Below are 19,690 nucleotides of genomic sequence, written 5' to 3'. Positions count from 1 at the left end.
GCATCCACAGTTACTAAATCACCTACTAAGCTACAATCTCCTAGCTAATTGCCAACATGGGTTTCGACCATACCATAGTACTAGCACAGCCTTACTATCCTTCATCGACTCAGTTAACAAAAAACGCAACAATAATACTCCTTCTTCAGCATTCTTCGTAGACCTGTCCAAAGCCTTTGACATGGTCAATCACAAACTTCTCCTCCATCGTTTAAAGTCCCTCTCTCTAGATAATCCTGCCTTAAGCTGGTTCACATCCTATCTAGACAACCGAAAACAGGCAGTTCTGTGGGACAACCAACTCTCTGATCTCCTCCCCACCTCTATAGGTGTCCCTCAGGGCTCTATTTTAGGTCCTCTATTGTTCTCCATTTTTATAAATGAACTTCATCTAGCTACTCCACTAACAACTTGCATTCAATATGCAGATGACACTACTATCATTTGCTCAGCCTCAACACAGACAGAACTTAACTCTCTCACACAATAAACCTTCACAACTATAGAGCAATGGTTCTCTATTCGTTGTCTTCTCCTCAACCCCAAGAAAACCAAACTCTTACTCTTTCCACCCACCCACTTGTCTTCCTCTATCAATTTTACACTTACATCCAATAATGGGACCATTATCTCTCCTGACCAAACAACAAAACTCTTAGGTATTACTATTGACAATCAATTAAGATTTGACAACCATATTAACTTTACAATAAAAACTACTAACAGAAAACTAGGCTTTCTCTACAGAATCAAATCTTTTCTTACTCCTGAAGCCAGAACTACAATAGCTAGAACCCACTTAATCTCAACCCTATTATACGCTTCCTCCATATACACAAATCTTTCTAAGCATAATCTTAACAAACTAGCTACTTCATATAACAACATTGCCAGATTTGCTACTGCCTCTCCATATAGAACTCATCATTGTTTAAATCTTAAAAAACTAGGGTGGCTGGAATTACCCCACCTTATACAATACTATCAACTCACTATTGCCCATAATGCCCTTCATAACACCAACAACACTCTCCACCCTCATAAAACCCTATAACAATCGGAAGTACCTACGCTCCACTAACAAAATACTGATCCAAACTTCCCTATCTAAAAACTCAGCAGGTGACTCCACATTTTCCAACTCAGTTGGCAAAATATGGAACCAGCTACCACAAGACCTCACAACCCTAACTTCACTCCCCCTATTTCAAACTAAGCTAAAATTCTTCCTAACCAACCACTGGCTATGCTCATGCAATAACCCTGATTAGCCATTTTTCTTTTTTCTTCTATTTTATCTGATTCCTTAACTCCCTTTCTTTCTTCTTAACTACAAACTGCAACAGAGTATCTAAGTTCATCATTTTTACTTTTTTTTTTTTAACCCTGCTAAGCCTCGTATTGTATTCAAATGTCTATACAACCTGTCGTAGGGTTAAAGCATATGTTTTTTTCCTATTATATATTCATGTATATCCTTATATTGTTAAGTAGTATGTAGTGGAGCTTTTCTCCCCGGGCCTCCACTGAAAATGGACATGTATCCAGTTGGACTAGCCCAGTAAACAAATGTAAAATAAATAAATAAATAAATAGTTCCCAAAAAAACAAAATTCTTGGAAATCCATCCTGGATCTGTCAATCTTAAATACTTTCCTGGAGATACCAATGTTCAAGATGCTTACTCTGCAGCAGTTCCTGCCAGTGTTGAGCAAAAATGCATGGATGGTGACATTGGATTTAAAAGAGGCTTACCTACACATTCCTATCAGACAGGAGTGCAGAAGATACCTCAGGTTCAAGGCAGGCTCGAAACATTATCAATTCTCTGTGCTGCCCTTTGGCGTGTCTACTGTGCCCAGGGTCTTCATCAAGTGCCTGGCACCAGTAGTGGCTTACTGCAGATTCAAGGGAATTCAAATTTACCCTTATCTGGACAACTGCCTTATTCAAGCAGACAGCAAGGATGTCTTACTCCAGCACCTGGAATTTGTTCAAAATCTACTCAAGTACCTGGGATTCACTGTGAACGTAAAAAAGTCAAATTTGACACCCACACAACAGATAACTTTCCTGGGTGCTCTTTTAAACACAACAACCCAGATGGCATTTCTGACATCCGAAAAACAACTTCAGCTGGCTTCAACTTTCAAAACCCTGGTGTTAATGTCTCAGCTAACTGCAAGGAAATTCCTGCAGGCTTTGGGTTACATGGCCTCCTGCATCCTTCTCATTCCATATGCAAGACTGCATATGAGGAAGATACAATGGTACCTAAAAAGAGTATGGTCCCAGCATTGTCACAGTCTAGACACAGAGATTTTTGTCTTGCCTTATCTGCAAAAGGAATTCCATTGGTGGGCCATGGCATGTCTTCAAAACAAAGGGCAAGCCTTCAGTCTACCTCCAGCCTACCAAGTGTTAACCACGGACGCCTCGGATTACGCATGGGGAGCCCACTTGCAGGGGAAAGGCCTGCAAGGTTTTTGGCCAGAGGATCAGAAGCATCTACATATCAATTTAAAAGAGATGTTAGCTGTGCAGAATGCCCTCTTGGCTTTCAGGGATCTTCTACAGCCAGGGCAGCTACTGATATGGACAGACAACACCACAGTTATGTGGTACATAAGCAAGGGGGTTCACACTCCTCCCCCCTTTGCAGACTAGCCATGACTCTGTGGAACACAGCACTAGCTTGCAAAGTGGACCTACAAGCTCAGTTCCTGCCAGAGAAACAAAATACTCTGGCAGACAGCCTGAGCAGGAACCTGTCAGACCCACACAAGTGGATGCTAGACACCCAAGTATTCAAGATGATTACAGAAGCCCGGACATAGATCTATTTGCATCTCCCCACAACTACCAGTTACAGACTTTTTTCACAAGGACATATCACAAGCTAGCATGGAAAGTGGATGCTCTGTCATTCAGTTGGAGGAACCTCTCAGGGTATGCCTTTCCTCCTCTACCTCTTCTTCCACTGGTGTTATTAAAGATAAAACAGGACAAACCCAAGATAATTTTATTGGCCGCAAATTGGCCTCGACAATTCTGGTACTCAACACTGATGAATCTATCCCAGGAGCCTCCTTGGATTCTACCTCAGATTCCAAATATTTTGTCCCAACACCAGGGCCAGGTTCTGCACTCTCATATCAAAAAACTCAACCTGGCAGCCTGGTGTATTCAGGGTCTATGATTAATCCTACCCTTTCCAAACAGGTCATGGATGTTATCTTAGAAGCCAGACGGCCTAGCACTAGGAAATCTTATGAAGGTAAATGGAAGAGATTTTGCACCTGGATGCATGCTCAGGATTCAGATCCTCTCATTCCTAATATTCCATTGATTTTACATTACCTAACAGACATGTTACACAAGGGTTTATCCTTTTCCTCCATAAAAATACATGCCTCCGCTTTCTCAGCACATTACAATACAGATCCTCCAATTTTTTCACATCCACTTCTGAAACAATATCTCAGAGGAGCAAAGAATTTAAGGCCCCCTAGGACACCACCCATACCTGCCTGGGACCTCAACTATGTTCTGGAAAAACTTACTCTGTCTTCTTTTGAGCCTGCTGTCACATCTGATATAAAGTATTTATCATGGAAGACCGCTATCCTACTGGCTTTGACTTCAGCCAGGAGAGTCTCGGAGTTACAAGCGCTCATGGCTGTGGAACCTTTCATTATTTTTCATCAAGACAGGGTTTCTTTAAGGACTAACCCTACTTTCATGCCTAAAGTGGTTTCTAAAGTGGCTTTAAACCAAAGTATTCACCTGCCAACTTTTTTCCCCAATCCACAAAATAAGGGGGAGAGGATCTTGCATTCTTTGGACGTGTACAGGCAGCTTCGTTTTTACCTGGACAGAGCCAAGGATATCAGGAAAACAGAACAACTGTTTGTTTCTTCCGCAGCAAATTCCCAAGGCAAGGCTATTTCAAAACAGACCATCTCTAAATGGATTGCTCATGGAATCAGATTTTGTTACTCTCATCATGGAAAGCAAATCCCAGGAAAAATTAGGACTCAGTCCACCAGAGCTGCTGCTTCTTCAGCTGCTTTTCTCAGGGGAGTACCTACCAAAGATATTTTGGAAGCTGCAACTTGGAGTTCAGTGCATACTTTCTCTAAGCACTATAATCTGCCTCTTTATTCTAAGTCCATGGCAGGCTTTGCTTCTGCTGTCTTGCAAGGCCTTCTAGCCGCCCCTTCTACTCTGTAACCTCCACCCTTTATCTCAGCTTTGGGATTCAACCCTACAGTGATGACTGCAACAGTGAAACACGATGAACGTAGTACAGTTGTGTACACTTACCATAAATGTAGATGTTCGAGTGTCTTCACTGTTGCAGTCTGGTTTACCCACCCCCCTGTCCCCTCTTATTCTTTCATTGTTGTGGTTCCCTACTTCACCCTTCCTCTGAGGTGTATTTGCTACAGGGTATGGGGTTTGTTTAGCCTTTACTTTTGGCCACCTGACATCCGGGGCAAGAAAAACTGGAGAACATGGCGTGGGCTGGGAGCTTTGTACCCCTGGCGCTCTGACGTCAGGGAGGATGACTACACAGCCGACGCCGGACCCAGACACTGGGATTCTGGCCGACTGAGGGCTGCCTGCCGGCAAGAAGAACCCTACAGTGATGACTGCAACAGTGAAGACACTCGAACATCTACATTTATGGTAAGTGTACACAACTGTACTTTCTAGCAGCTTAAGAGCTGACCCTAGTTGTGTTGGAGCAAATGTATCTGTTTACTTTTATGTTGCTGTTTTATAACTCCAGTACAGTTGAACCGGTCTTGGAAGATGAGTGAAAGATAGTGCTGGGCATGCAGAGTAAGGCTTGCAGACACTATCCATATATTTTTGTATTGTGCGACAGTAAAAGATTTATGGGAGAGCTCCATTCAGGAATGGGAGGTGGTGATTGATAAATAAGTTCACTCTGACTTGTATTTGGGGTAGATATGGGAATCGAAAATTCATTCCCCCCAGGCTGACCCCCATGTCTCCATAGGGGCGTATAGTAAACATTCCTTAATATACCCCCACATAACATTTTAACAGCCTCTTAACTAACATACCCTGCCATACCATTTAAGGCATGAATGTTACCAAGGGATGCTGTTGACTTGTTTGGCTAGCCTTGTAAACGCTCTGGTGGTTAATTGTTCTAGTATATACTTAAAAACGTACAAGGGTGGAGGAAAAAGAATCCAGTTATTTTTAAGTGAATGGATAAATTAGAATTGTTATGTTGGGAGTGCAGATAGTGAGGGCAGTATAAGCTAAAAGTAAGAGTTTTAGCATCCCAGGTAGGTAGAAAGTGAAAAGATAAGGTTTTGAAGTAGGTGGTACAAGGGTGACCAGTAGATGTCAAGGTGTTAAGTAGATAACTGATAAAAGAACAAAAAACAACCTGCCAAAAAGAGAACACCCACTGAAACGTCTCCAAAGAACTGTAGACAAATAATGCAAAATAAAACAAGAGACAGTTGTAAATCAGGATAGTTTTGAGTGCAAAACACAAGCGCTTTCACAATCTAGCTTCTTCAGGTGTTACACCTGAAGAAGCTAGATTGTGAAAGCGCTTGTGTTTTGCACTCAGTAAAGGCCTATCCTGGATTTTACAGCTGTCTGCATCTGTTTTATTTTAGATAACTGATAAGTTGAAAGCACTTGGTGTGTTTGTGTGTGAAGGTGTGTCTGCAATAAATATTAAATGTTCATCTTTGAAGGTTTGTTTTTAAAATATTTCTTAAATATGGTTCGCTTGAGCATCTTATAAGCATTTTGTGCATAACATTGGGGATTAAAGTTTTATTTCATTATAAGTTTGTGTCCAATTAGCATGGGAGTTGGACACTTTGTAGGGAAGCATTAGATTTAATTATATATAGAACTGTGAAGTAGCGCGTGGCTCATTCTAGCCCCCGAATTCCTTTGACTGTAGATGTTAGTGTGGTAGATTGGGTTAACATGTAAAATTTGTGCAGACTGTAGTAAATATGGATACTTGTGTTTTGACTGGGGCTGGTTAAAGAAGAGACTAGTTAAGACTCCTTTTAAAAAAACGCTCATTTGATCATATAAAACAAGCACATTAGTTTGCTATAAATTGGAGGAAATGCATAATGGGGACTTGTTTAAAACTCTGATTCATGTTTTTGTTTTTCTTTTTTTTCCAGCCAGAGTGCACTTTATGGAAAGAGAGGTCGTCAGAAAGATGATGATGATACGGAGCAGGAGCAGGACCAGGAACAGGAGCAAGAGCAGGACCAGGAACAGGAAGACCTCACCAAAGATATGGATGATCCAACTCCAGTCCCTAATATGGAAGAGGTGGTCCTCCCAAAAAATGGTACTTGTTTCATATGTTTTTATTCTCTATGTGCTCAATGCCACCTTCCTTTTTTATTTACTTTAATGGGGGAAACAGGCAAATCCTGAATACTGATCTTTTGTTTTACACTAGTATTTTTTGTAGAACAGGATGACCATTGTAGAATACAGGAGTAAAAATGTTGCTTAAAAATGAAAATGAAACAAATATAAGGTTATGTCCTTGCCCCAAATATTTTGTAAATATGTGTATATGTTAAAGTTGTGATGATACTATCACCAGTGATTCCATATTTACCTCTAAAATGTGCGTAGTAAATTTTAGAGTTTCTTCTATTCATCTATTGTAGTATTCCTGACATAAGGGAGTAGCCTGCTAAGGTGACGACCCAGCATCTGCCAGCATATCCAAGTCTTTTACTACTTAGTGTGCATGGTACTTCTGATGTAGGCCACCAGCAGATGTCGGCCATAAAAGAGATGTACGTGTGCATCATCCTCAGAACTTCTTTACCGCCAGTTGGATTGCCAGCCCCTTGCGTCACTCTGCTGTTGGAATCCCTGATTTACTAAGATGTGCCCTATTGGGGTAAACTTTTTTTTTTTGTCTTTTTGCTACCTTTTTCTTTCTGAGGGTCATGTCATCCCGGAAAAGGAAGTGTGACTGTGGAAGACACTTTCCACATAATGGTAGTCATGCTCAGTGCCTTTTTTGCCTTGGCCCTCAACACGACCACAAAAACTGATCTGATATTGTTAATCCTCGTTCATTCCTTGCATATGGGTATCGGTTCTGACCTCGGAACCGAGCTGGCCATTTTCCAAGCTCGCGTATGCTACAAACTCTCGAGCTAAACTCTTACCTATAATTCCCTCTCCCTGTTACCTCGGATTTCGTTTGCCGCATTGCCATTCAGTCATGTCAGGCTGCTTCTCTTGAGCCAAGAATAGATATTTGTTGTCAGACTAGTCCTATATATAACTTTTTCTATTAGAAAAATTTCTATTTTGTTGTCCCTTACCCTATCGCATTTAGCGACCATATTTTCTTGAGTTTTCTTCTCTTTACTCTGCACCTTTTACTGCAAGGTATTTCTCCCTTACCATCATTGGTAATCTCTTCCTTTCTTCATACCTTCGGGTATTCTTTCGTACCATTGCGGTACCCTTTCTACTGTCCCCTTTTTCTGTCATGGCAGATGAGAAAGGTAGTCCGAGATTTAAAAGCTGTTCTGATTATGGACACAAATGACCTACATCAGATACACACTCTTTGTGTGTTTATTGCTTGGGGGTGTCCCACTTATCTGTTAACCCGCCCTATGCTATTTGTAAAAAATTTTCTAACAGAACCTTGTTGGAAAGGAAAAATAAGTTGTTGCTGAAGGGACTTCTCAAATCTCCCTTTTCAGAGGCTATTTCTGGGTTGGAGGCTTCAACACCTCCTAGAGACCATAAGAAAATTTTGGATGAGCCTACTAAGGCCAAGTCTTTGCCTTCATCCCCGGCTGGTGACTCCCACCAACCAAGACCTAAAAAGGCTAAAGTTTCTACTTCGGAGCTTACTCAGTCAGCTCCAGTGCTTTTGGTGCCTAGACCTTCGGCACTGAGGTCTTCGGCACCATCAGTGACATCTGCTTCGTCTTCTCCTGTAGCCTTTACTGTATCGGCACCGAGGGGCTCCTCGGTTCAGACTATTATGACCACTGCATCGGCACCGACCGTTCAGTCGGTTCAGACCTTGACCACGTCTTACTCTGCACCGACGCCTCCATTATTGGCTCCAATTTTGTCGGTTCCAGCTTCGGCACCGATCCTTGTGCCGGTGCAGACCGTGACCTCGGCACCAATGATTACCTCGATGCAGAAACCTGTAGTCCAGTCTCTCTCGGCACCGTTGTTCTCAGTGCGGACTAGTAAGGTGGGCACCGAGCTGGTCTCTTCTGTGGACAGACCTGTTTCTCCCTCAGTCTCCGTGAGGTCCCCTAGAAGCTTTTCCGAACACGACGTGTTGCATCTTGCAGATCAAGTGCTTCTGGCCAGAGGTATCCCACCCCCCAGGACCTATCCTTCCTTGGGAGATGATCACCCATCTCCAAAGACCCCTTCTTATTCTCCTCCTTCATTGCCTTTGAAGTCCATTGATGAAGCGCAGGCTTCCCCCTCTGTGGTTCCCTTAATGGATCTCACTAAGGAACCGCAGTTGTCTTCTTGGCAGAAGAGTTTTGCTACAACCCAGGATGACAGTTGTGACACGCGTAATTTGCTGTTCCACAGCCATCCGGGGACTCCGGGTCGGCAGGCTGAGCCACTTAGGGGGAGGGGTGACCCCTGTCCTGGACACTCACCCCTCTTCAGGTGGGCCAGCCTGTCAACTGATGGAGAAGGCTATGGCTTCTGCTAGCGATACTGTGCTGTCTATCCCCTCGCCCCCCCCCACTGGTACACTGTTTTCACAAGTCGCACCTAGCGGACACCGGTTGCAAGGGCCTCAGGACATATTCCCACAGGAAACTCCTTTTCTGCTGTCTTCCCCAGCAGCTTCCTCTGAGGAAGTTCACCGGAAAAGTTCGTGTAAGAGGAAGCACATGGACTCCACAGAGGAGTCCCTCACTGAAGACACACAGACTTTGATGAGGTGGAAGGATCCCCTCGGTCACCCTCTGAGGTATCCTTTGGTGATATCCTTGAAATCCTTAAACACAGAGAGGTGACTGGCAGCTCTCTAATCCAACCTCTGAGGAGTCTGTATTCCTGCAGGCCTTTCGTGCCCGGCCCCCTACCTCCCGGGTTACTCCACCTGCCGATGAACTTGTCCGGCTCATCGTGCAGCATGTGTGGAAGGCTCCTGACGCCGTTGAGGCTATTCCCCGGAGGCCAGATAAGATTTTGTCCCCTCCTGCTACGGATCCCCATTGGTCTAAAGGTTTCCTGTGGATGCCCTGGTGATGGCGGCCGCAACAAAAAAGGATCTGGCGTTAGAAGAAAGCCAGACTGTCCATCCACCTAACAAAGACTCCCAGGCCCTGGACAGGATAGGGAAGCGCACCTTTGCATCAGCGACCTTTACTATCAGGTCCCTGAATTATATGGCACACTTAACCAGGCTTCAAAGGGATCTGATTTGCGAGCTCTCTGAAACCTTGGCTGGTTCAGTGTCTGATGAGGTCCATGACAAAGTGGCCTCTCAGCTGGCCACCATTGAGTCAATATCTAACTCCTCTATGGGACTGTTATCTTACGCATCAGAAGGAGCAGCTTGAGTGGCGGGTTCAGCTGTGGTCTTGAGACAACAAGCCTGGATGTGCTTGTGCAATTTCACGGAACCCTTTAAGACTTCCTTTCTTAACGCTCCCATTGAGGCCTCTTCTTTGTTTGGATCCAAAGTTAAAAGCACACTGGCCAGATGTGAACAGGACGGTAAGACCCTTTCTGCTGTAGGTGTCCATTATTATTCCCCTCAACATGCTTTCTCCCGAAACCAAAAGAGTGGGAAGATATGCTTCAAGAAATCTCAGGGTCATTTCCGTGACGCACAGGCAGAGTTTTCCCCTAGAGGCAGAGGGGGAAACTCACAGGGAAGACGCTCCTTTCGGGGCAGAGGGGGTCCGCGTAACCAGGGTTCCAGGGACTCTTTCCCTGGGCAATCCTACCAGCGCTCCTGAAGAGCGGCCCAACTCCTTTCCTCTGGAGGTGGTTGCGGGTCGTTTCTCCTTGTTCCCTTCTGCCTGGCTAACCATCACCACCGATTCCTGGGTACAAAGGATTATAACCAGAGGTTATCCTATCGCCTTCGATCTTTGTCCTGTCCGTTCAAAAAACCTTCCCGACGTTCCACCCAGTCAAAGGGAAGAAGCAGCACTAGAGATAGAAAAGCTGCTAAAAAGAAAGTCATCCAAATAGTCCCTCCAGACCAAATAGGATCCGGATTCTACTCAAGACTATTTTTGGTGCCAAAGAAAACCGGGGACTGGAGACCAATTTTGGATCTCAGTGTATTGAACAAGTTTGTGAGAGTACAAAAATTCCAGATGGTCACAATACAGTTTATCCTCCCGCTTTTGGAAAAAGACGATTGGATGTGCTCGATAGATCTTCAAGATGCGTACTACCACATAAAAGTGGACAGGCCATCAGATTTCTGCACCTCCGTGCGGGAGCCAGTCACTACCAGTTCAGAGTACTGCCCTTCGGACTCTCTACAGCCCCCAGAGGATTCACAAAGTGCATGGCAGTCGTCACAGCTCACTTGCGACTAAAAGGATTCCAGGTGTTTCCATACCTAGACTGGTTCATTTCCGCCCCCACCAGACATCTACTGGAAGAAGCCCTGGCATACCCTTTCCTCGCTGCACAAAGGCTAGGCATAACCATAAACTGGCAAAAATCCAATCTCACCCCATCTCAGTCCACAGAATTCATAGGGGTTATCTTGGATACAAAGAACTGCAGAGCTGCCATTATAGAGCACCGAATTCTAAGGATAAAGCAACAACTGATCCCAGTCCTTTCAAGGGAGAAATCCACAGCTCCACTCTGTCCTACAGCTGTTGGGTTCCATGGCAGTCTCCATCACCATTGTCCCCCTGGCCAGGTTTCATATGAGGCTTCTACAATGTCTACTGCTCACCTAATCGTAAATGTTATCCTTTTCAGCATCCTCTTTCAGCCAAGATTCGAGTAACCCACAGGTGCAAACAGGATTCAAATTGGTGGATGACACACAATCCGTCACAATGGTCTTGCCCCTTCTTCCCCCAGTAACCCAAGGCCACAGTGACCATGGATGCCTCCTTGATGAGGTGGGGGGGGGCTATGTCAGGGACAGACAGTCCAAGGCACTTGGTCCGAATTGGAGGCCCAACTGCATATAAATGTTCTACAGCTGAGGGTGGTGCTTCTGGCGTTCCAAGCATTCCATCCCCTGCTACCGTCTGAGACAATTGCGATTCAATCGGACAACATGGCGGTGGTCTGGTACATCAACAAACAAGGTGGAACCAAATCTTATCCCCTTTGTCGAGAAGCCATGAGGATATGGCAATGGGCGATGACTACCATCCGTTTTCTTCTAGCAATGCACATTCCCGGGAGTTCCAACGTGATAGCAGACAGACTCAGCAGGTGCATTCTACCATCTCACGAGTGGCCCCTGAATCCCTTGATAGCGGCGGAGATCTTCCACCACTGGGGCCGTCCTTGCTGCGACCTCTTTGCATCCCCAACCAACTACAAATGCAGCAACTAGTTCGCTCTGATTCCCCCTCCGGGACAGTCACCCAGGGATGCTCCAGTCCACGATTGGCCCTCGGGTCTTCTTTATGCATTCCAACCTTTTCCTCTCATTCCCCAGTTTTCTGAAGAAAGCCCATCGGTTGAAGAGCAAGGTGATCCTCATAGCACCATATTGGTCTTGTCAGATTTGGTTCCCCTTCCTTTGGCCTCACCTAGTAGATCAACCATAGATTCTCCATCCAACCCCGGGGTTGATCTCACATCCGCAGAACCTGATTCATCCCAACTTGGACAGCCTGAAGCTTACAGCTTGGCTACTCCAATTCCCTCGATTGCCAGGCAGAATGATCTTTCTTTGCCAGTACGTGACGTTCTCATTGCATCTCATAAGTCTTCCACTAGAATTACTTATCTAAGCAAGTGGAAAAGATTTACCTGTTGGCTGAAAGAAAAACAAGTAGATCCCTTCTCAGCACCAGTGTCGATAATACTAGAGTATCTGGCCGACCTTTTTCAATCGGGTCTATCGGCCTCTACCATTAGAGTTCATTTGGCTGCAATATCTAATTTCCATGAGGGTGTCCAAGACTCCTCTCTTATGTCACACAAGTTGTGCAAGACCTTCATAAAAGGTACGAATCATCTGAAGCCACCTTTTAGAGAACCTATTCAACCATGGGATCTATCATTAGTTCTACAAGCTCTGACAATGTCACCCTTCAAACCAGCTTTTTTTTGCAACCTCAGATATTTGTCATGGAAAACCTCATTTTTGGTCGCCATTACTTCTGCCAGATGTATCTCTGAGTTTCAGATTTTTCATAGAGAATAGTGTCTTTGAGAACTAATCCTTCATTTCTGCCAAAAGTGATCTCTGAAATGTCCATTAATCAAACCATTGAGTTGCCAATTTTCTTTCCCAATCATTCAAACAGAGGAGAGTATTGCCTACATACCCTAGATATTCACAGGCAAATCCGTTTTTACTTAAACAGGACTAGGTCCTCTCGTAAATCTGACCAGTTATTTTTGGCCTATTCTGGACATAGATTAGGATCTGCTGTTGCTAAGGTCACATTAGCTAGATGGTGGAAAGACTGTGTGACCTTTATTTATACACAACATAATATTCTGTTGCCTGCTACCATGAAGGCTCCATTTGACAAGGTCGGTGGCAACTTCTGCTGCCTTCCATGCCAGAGCTTCTTTACATGACATCTGTGCAGCTGCAACTTGGGCTACGCCTCATAACTTCATCAATCATTACAAATTGGATTTGGCCTCCAGCGGAAGAGTATCTTTTGGTTCTGTGGTGCTCATGAATGTCCTTCCATGAGAACCTCCCAGGAATAGAGGTAGCTGGGGACTCTGTCCCATACGTGAGGAATGAACGAGAACAATATCAGATAAAGAAGTTATGTCTTACCATAAAGTTCCATCTTTATTGTTGATCCTCATTCAGTCATTACGACCCTGACTCTTTCCCCCTCCTGTGGCTTCTAGTGGATCTCACCATCCGGTTCTCTTAGGTCATTTGACCAGAGGTAGCCTCTACCTTCTTTTGACTTGCAAACTCAGTCTGGGGTAACAGAGAAAGGGGAATTATGGTAAGAGTTTAGCTCAAGAGTTTGTAGCTGACACGAGCTTGGAAAATGGTCGGCTCGGTTCCGATACCCGAACCGATACCCATACGTAATGACTGAATGAGGATCAACAATACAGATGGAACATTATGGTAAGACATAACTTCTTTTTCCATCTGCCAGTCTTTTGTACCGAGACCCCTCCAAAGTCGGTTATCCTTCCTCGTAGTTTACCTAGAAAGCCAATGCCTTAAGCTTCTACCAAAGAGCCCGATAGATACCCCTCTGGACCTGACAACAGAGCCTGCAAAGCATAAGGCAAAAAAACACAGGCCCAAAACTGAAGATGTGCTTCTTGAGTCCAATGTCTCTCCCGAAGCGCATGTGAGCTCTGAGACTAGCACCGACTGGTATCCAGATCCATAGGCTGAGCCCGCTTCACAGGCTGCCTTGGCTCCAGACATTTGTACACCCAGAGAGGCTTCTCTGACATCAGTCTCCGATGTCCAGGGGGTACCCAGGCTTATTGTGTCGGAAGGCCCTAGGATGGTTACCCAGATTATTGTTAGGATGTAGACTCCGATACTGTAGTATGTTGAGACTACATTTGCTCCTCCTCCTTTGCACCGCATAAAGGGTCTGTATTATAACCTCGACCGTTCAGAATGTCAACAACTTCGACACATGTCGGATGGTAACTTCAGCGAATGGCCACATCATCAATTTCTTTCCAAAGAAAAGAAATTGGTAGACCAAAAATGCGTGACCCAAAACAAACGCTATACTGTGGGGGGCTTCACTCCCCCTCAACTAAATATACTAATGCCAAGATCACCCTACAGTGGGGAAAAGGACCCATGTAAAACAATGGCCAACCAATTTCTTTCCCTTGGAAAGTGATGAAGTGGCCATTCGACACACATGCGTCGATGAAAATGTTGACATTCTGAATGGTAGAGGTTATAATTATAGACCCCGCATAGATAACCCCGCAAAGAGGAAACAAAAAAAAAGCACATCACCCCTCCCACATCTCACAAAAGGAATGGCTTAACTCTTCCCAGGACCTCTCTAAGGCCTTTATGGCACTTAGGCCTATGTCAGGTCGTCCTGCTTCCCCTCTGGCCTGGCCCGCTTCCCCACAGAAGAAACCTAAGCCTCATCCTACCTGAGATGAAGACTCCTTTTCTGAAGAGGAAGACAATCCTTTGAATTATAACTCACAAATCCCTTCTCCGTTAGCGTATGCCTCCCCAGAGGAGGCCTTTAATGGCACAGACTTCCCCATGGGGGAGATCATTTTGTGGAGACCATTTTAAAATGCTTGACCACTTCAAATGGGACAGTACAGAAATGTCTGAGGTCCAGATGCATTACTATGGCAACCTCCAGGTACCGTCCTCTAGCCCTTCACTAATTCCTTCTGTAATTCCTGCCTTCTTGGATGCCTTTATATCTATTTCCGCTCATCCGGACTCTCAGCCTCCAATTCCAAAAAAGCCAGACTGGTATTACAAGATACCCAATGACTGCCAATTTCTCTTTAAGACCCCTGCTGCAGATTCTTCTATTGTATTTGTTGCCTCTGATAAGGCATCCAGGTTGCTTCCTTCCTCCTCCCTGCTGCCTTCAGATAAGGATGGCAGATAGCTGGAGAGGCTGAGAAAGAAGATGTATACCTCAGGTACCCTAGCCTTTAGAACATTGAAGTATAAAACACACATGACAAAGTACAACTTGGAACTCCTTTCACACATTTCAAAACTGATTTCTGACATGCCTGATTCTGAAAATAAAGCCTTGGCATCCTCCCTCCTTGCCACCTCTTCTCAGGTAGCCAGACCGTCAAGTAAGTGCACATAGGGTGCTGTAGAAGCCTCCTCTAGAGCTGCCGCCTCCTCTTCTCCCCTCAGAAGATTTGCCTGGTGAAGGCTTCAGCGTCTGCTTGAGGACATCAATGCAAAAGTGTTGGGATGTCCCCTTGGATGATAATGCCCTTTTCGGGGAACCTTCTGCAGACCTCTTTATGTCTCTGCAAGAGAAAAATAAAGAACTTAAAAACCTAAAGCACATTTTGGTATCCCCTATACCTAAATTTCATAGGAATTACCCTGCAGAGCAAACTTTCTTACGCAGGTAATCCAGAGCCCCACAGTCTGGATGGCAAAAAAGGCCTAAGAAGACACAACAGTTTTCTCCTTTCCAAATAACTAAACAGATCCCTCCTGATCATATGGGCATCTCCTTGTGACTCTTCCAGCAACCATAACAGTTTTCTCCTTTCCAAATAACTAAACAGATCCCTCCTGATCAGATGGGCATCTCCTTGTGACTCTTCCAGCAACCAATCCTACCCTCCCCTTTCTCGGCATCTTTCCTTATCCCTCCCTTCCTGAGAACTCATCACCCAGGATTCTTGAGTGTTAAGCATCATCAAGAGGGGGTACTTCATGCTTTGGCAAAACGTGCTTTCCTTCAGGAGAATTCCCTTACCACCAAAAGTCCCCCCCCCCCCGTTCCTTCCATGTCCTGCAAGACCTCTTAAAACAGGGCACTTAGGAACCTGTTCCCCAGGGGAAGACGGAAGAGGTTTTACTCTTATCTTTTCATAGTTTTCAGGAAAGAAGGTCCATGGATACAGATTCTAGACCTCTCCTACCTCAACAAGATTATGTTCATCGTGTTACCCTGCTGCAGTCATCACACCTGGGTTATCCTGTCGTCAGGCGGTCCCGCAGTCGGCCGGATTTCCAAAGTCTTGGTCCGACGGTTGCTGTCGCCTTATCCCTGACATCAGTGCACCAGGGGTACATATACTGCAACCAACGCCATTTTCTCCAGTCTTTCTTGCCGCACTGTGCCCGAAGCAGAAGCCGTTCGCAAGTGCCGGTCAGCCGACTCCTGAGATTTTCGAATTCGAGTTTCAGACCGAAGTCTTCTATAAAGCTAAGTACCCCGTTGGGGAAGCTTTTCTTGCCTCAGACCGATGTCAGAAAAAGTTAACAATTGTATTTCTTGCGAGAAGCAAATACCTCATAAGGATTTTCATTCTTATTGTATACCCTGCCTCTAGGCCCTGATCACGACGTCACTTCTTGTCGTTTCTGTGCTAGATTTAATAAACACACTATTAAAAGACGATTTGATTTCGCACGACACGTTTTTGGCAGAAAATTTAATTATAACATGCCGTCGGAGCTACCGACTACTGGCGTGCACAAAAAACGCAGGAATAAGGATAGACAGCCCAGGCCTAAGCCCGATTCCGAGGCCTCTGTTGATCCGGTCTACGGTTCTCCGGTTATCAGTGAGGCTCCGACGCAGCCTCTGACTACTGCAGTTGAGGAACCCGAGACCGCTACGGATATTTTGACGGAATGTACTAGGCCAACACAGCCTTTTACTTCAGGCCCTACCAACGACTTACCTCCCAAGGACTTCTGAAACACCTTTGCTTTCTGAAGGCGTTTTCAGACCGACGACTCTTAGTCAAAACGTTTTCTAAACCGAAGACTCCTTGCAAATCGAAAAAAGCTTCACTTCAGTCTCCGGTTCAAGGCCCTATGCCTAAGAAACAGATGCTCAAGATGGCTGAAGATCTGATTTCTCTTATCAGGGGTTCCCAGCCTCCTCCTGAAAAAAGGCCTAGACAAGAGGAAGAATCTGCTTCCTCTGAACAACTGTCTATTTCTTCGGATTCCTCTGAAGACCAAGACTTCCTTCTCTCCTTATGAAGATTCTGATGCTGAGGACTCTATTCCCTCAGCTTCACCTCCAGAAGATTACTCTTTTGGGGAAACTTTACACACTATGAGGGAACATTTTTACTGGGAAGGTCAAGATTACTCTGATTCCAAGAAAAGGCTCAGAGAGTTTCTTTTACTCCCCCAACACAGACCTCTAGCCATCCCTCCTGTTTTGGACATTGTGGATGATGTTTACTTAGAATCCAGTTTCAACCCTGACTCTCTGCCTCCTGCCCCGGCCAAGCCTGACAGATACTACAGAGTACCTGATTCCCATAAATTCCTTTACAAAGGCTCAGTAGCTGACCCAGTAGCTGACCCAGAGACCATCTCCCAGGGTCCCAAGGGGGGCTAAGGCTTTCATGGCTAAAAATCCAGTACCTTCTGAAAGGGATTCAAGAGCACTAGACAGATGGGGGAAAAAGGTTTACACCTCAGCCACTTGAGAGCTCTAAACTGTCAATTTCATATGCTTAAGTATCAGCAATTTCTGATCACAGTTAAAACAAAAGATAACAACTCTTCCTCAACAATCTGAATTGAAAGAAGTACAGGATTTGTTGCATGCCACCGAGCAGGTAGGAAAACATACCTTACAATGTGGGTTTGATTCTTTGGAGGCCTCCTGCAGAGCAGTGGTCACTGGTTCAGTTATACGTAGGCATGCCTGGTTAAAGGAACAAAGTCTGCCTGAACATGTTAAAGCAAAACTACTAGATGCTCCCTTGCAGCAGGATGTTCTTTTTGGTGTTAAAGCAGAAGAAGTTTTAAAGAAAATGGTAGATAAGGCAAAATCAATGCAGACAGTCAAAGATTTCCTACAGGTACAACCCCCACGCTTCAGCAGAAACTGGCCAACCAAAAATTGGTCCTTTCCAGCCACCGACAGGCCTCAGAGGGGTAAATACAGGCGCCCAAGTGGCAGAGGACAACCACAAGCTCAGTATAAACCTCGCCAATGGACCACTCCAACCCAGAAGGGAGGAGAAGACAGGTCTCAAGCCACCAGAAGGCAGACTCAATGACTTGCACCTCAACTGGCCAAACAAAGCTCTCTTGTCAGCCTCCCTGGGGGAAAAACTAGCATTATTTGTAGACAACTGGCACATGGTCACAAAGGACAAATGGGTCCTAGACATAATTCTACGAGGATACAGATTCCACTTTCACACCTTGCCAATAAAAAGAGGAATGCCAAACCTGCCATAAAATCAAAGGGCAGAGGCTCAAAGCAAATAAGCTCTCATGGCCATGAGAGCCATTCAAAGGGTGCCAACTCAAGAGCAAGGCCAAGGATTTTACTCACGACTATTCCTAGTACCAAGGAAAGAAAATGCTTGGAGACCAATTCTGGACCTTTCAATTCTAAACACTTACAAGTTCCCAAATTCAAGATGCTAACACTACAGCAGCTACTTCCCATGTTGGACAAGGAAGCATGGCTGGTAACGTTAGACCTCAAGGAGGCATACCTCCATGTCCCTATCAGACAAAGTGGCAGAAGATGCCTCCGTTTCATTGCAGGTTCAACCCATTATCAATTGTCTGCATTGCCTTTTGGCTTATCTACTGCGCCCAGAGTATTCACAAAATGCCTGGCACCAGTAATTGCATACTGCAGACAAAGAGGAATTCAAATATATCCATACCTGGACGACTGCCTCATCCAAGCAGAAAGAAAAGACCTTCTCATACAACATCTGACTTTTGTGAAGCATCTACTAAATTGTCTGGGGTACACAGTAAACGAAAAGAAGTCAAAACTAGTACCCTCACAAAAAATGACATTCCTGGGTGCCAGCTTGGACACAACGGCCCAGAAGGCTTATCTTACACCAGACAAGCAATTACAACTGACTCAATATTTCAAGACAATGGCAACAAAGACCCAATTAACTGCAAGAAAAATTCTGCAGGCTTTGGGCTTCATGGCATCTTGCATTCTGATACCATTTGCAAAACTGCATATGAGGAAATTACAATGGTACCTAAAAAGCGTATGGTCTCAACACAGCCACAGCTTGGACACAGTGATATCTCTCATTCCCTGCCTTCAACAGGAATTTCTATGGTGGGCACAGCCATGTCACCTCAACAAGGGTCAGCCTTTCACCTTGCCCCCACCCAGACAAACTATCACAACAGATGCTTCAGACTATGCCTGGGGGGCTCACATGGCAGGGCAAATGCATTCAAGGCCTATGGACTGCAGAACAAAGAAATCTGCACATAAACCAGAAGGAGATGCTAGCTGTACAGAAAGCTCTGACAGCCTTCAAGGATCTACTACAACCTGGACAACTGGCAATAAAGACCGACACCACCACAGTAATGTGGTACATAAACAAACAAGGGGGCACACATTCCTACCCTCTTTGCAGGCAAGCAATAATCTTATGGAACACAGCTCTGACATACAAAGTCCAGTTACAAGCTCACTTCCTGCCAGGACAGAAAAACACATTGGCAGATGACCTAAGCAGAAACATCAAAGATCCCCACGAGTGGAAGCTAGGCCCACAAATATTTGCAATGATAACTCAAAGATGGGGCCTACCAAATATAGACCTGTTTGCCAGTCCTCAAAACTACCAGCTGACAAAATTTTGTACAAGGACATTCCACCAACAAGCTTGGAAAGTGGATGCTCTCTCCTTCAGTTGGAAAAACCTGACAGCATATGCCTTTCCTCCATTACCTCTTCTCACAAAGGTTCTTTTGAAGGTCAGAAAGGAGAAACCTCGAATGATTCTCATAGCCCCAGACTGGCCA

General features: G+C 45.0%; 1 protein-coding gene across 1 annotated transcript in view; it reads left to right on the top strand.

Annotated features, from left to right (window-relative positions):
* The window catches only part of SMARCC1 (SWI/SNF related, matrix associated, actin dependent regulator of chromatin subfamily c member 1), a 1,897,600-nt gene that overhangs the window by 864,602 nt on the left and 1,013,308 nt on the right, over positions 1 to 19,690 (top strand). Inside the window, exon 10 of the mRNA XM_044066067.1 lies at positions 6,201 to 6,373. Coding sequence (XP_043922002.1) covers positions 6,201 to 6,373 — 173 coding nt within the window. The remainder of the gene's footprint in view (positions 1 to 6,200; positions 6,374 to 19,690) is intronic.

Source organism: Protopterus annectens, chromosome 3.part0 (assembly GCF_019279795.1).
Source record: "Protopterus annectens isolate FY-2018-M chromosome 3.part0, PAN1.0, whole genome shotgun sequence".
Lineage (NCBI taxonomy): Eukaryota > Metazoa > Chordata > Ceratodontiformes > Protopteridae > Protopterus > Protopterus annectens.
The sequence above is the reverse complement of the archived record's forward strand: the minus strand, read 5'-3'. Positions and strand labels throughout refer to the sequence as shown.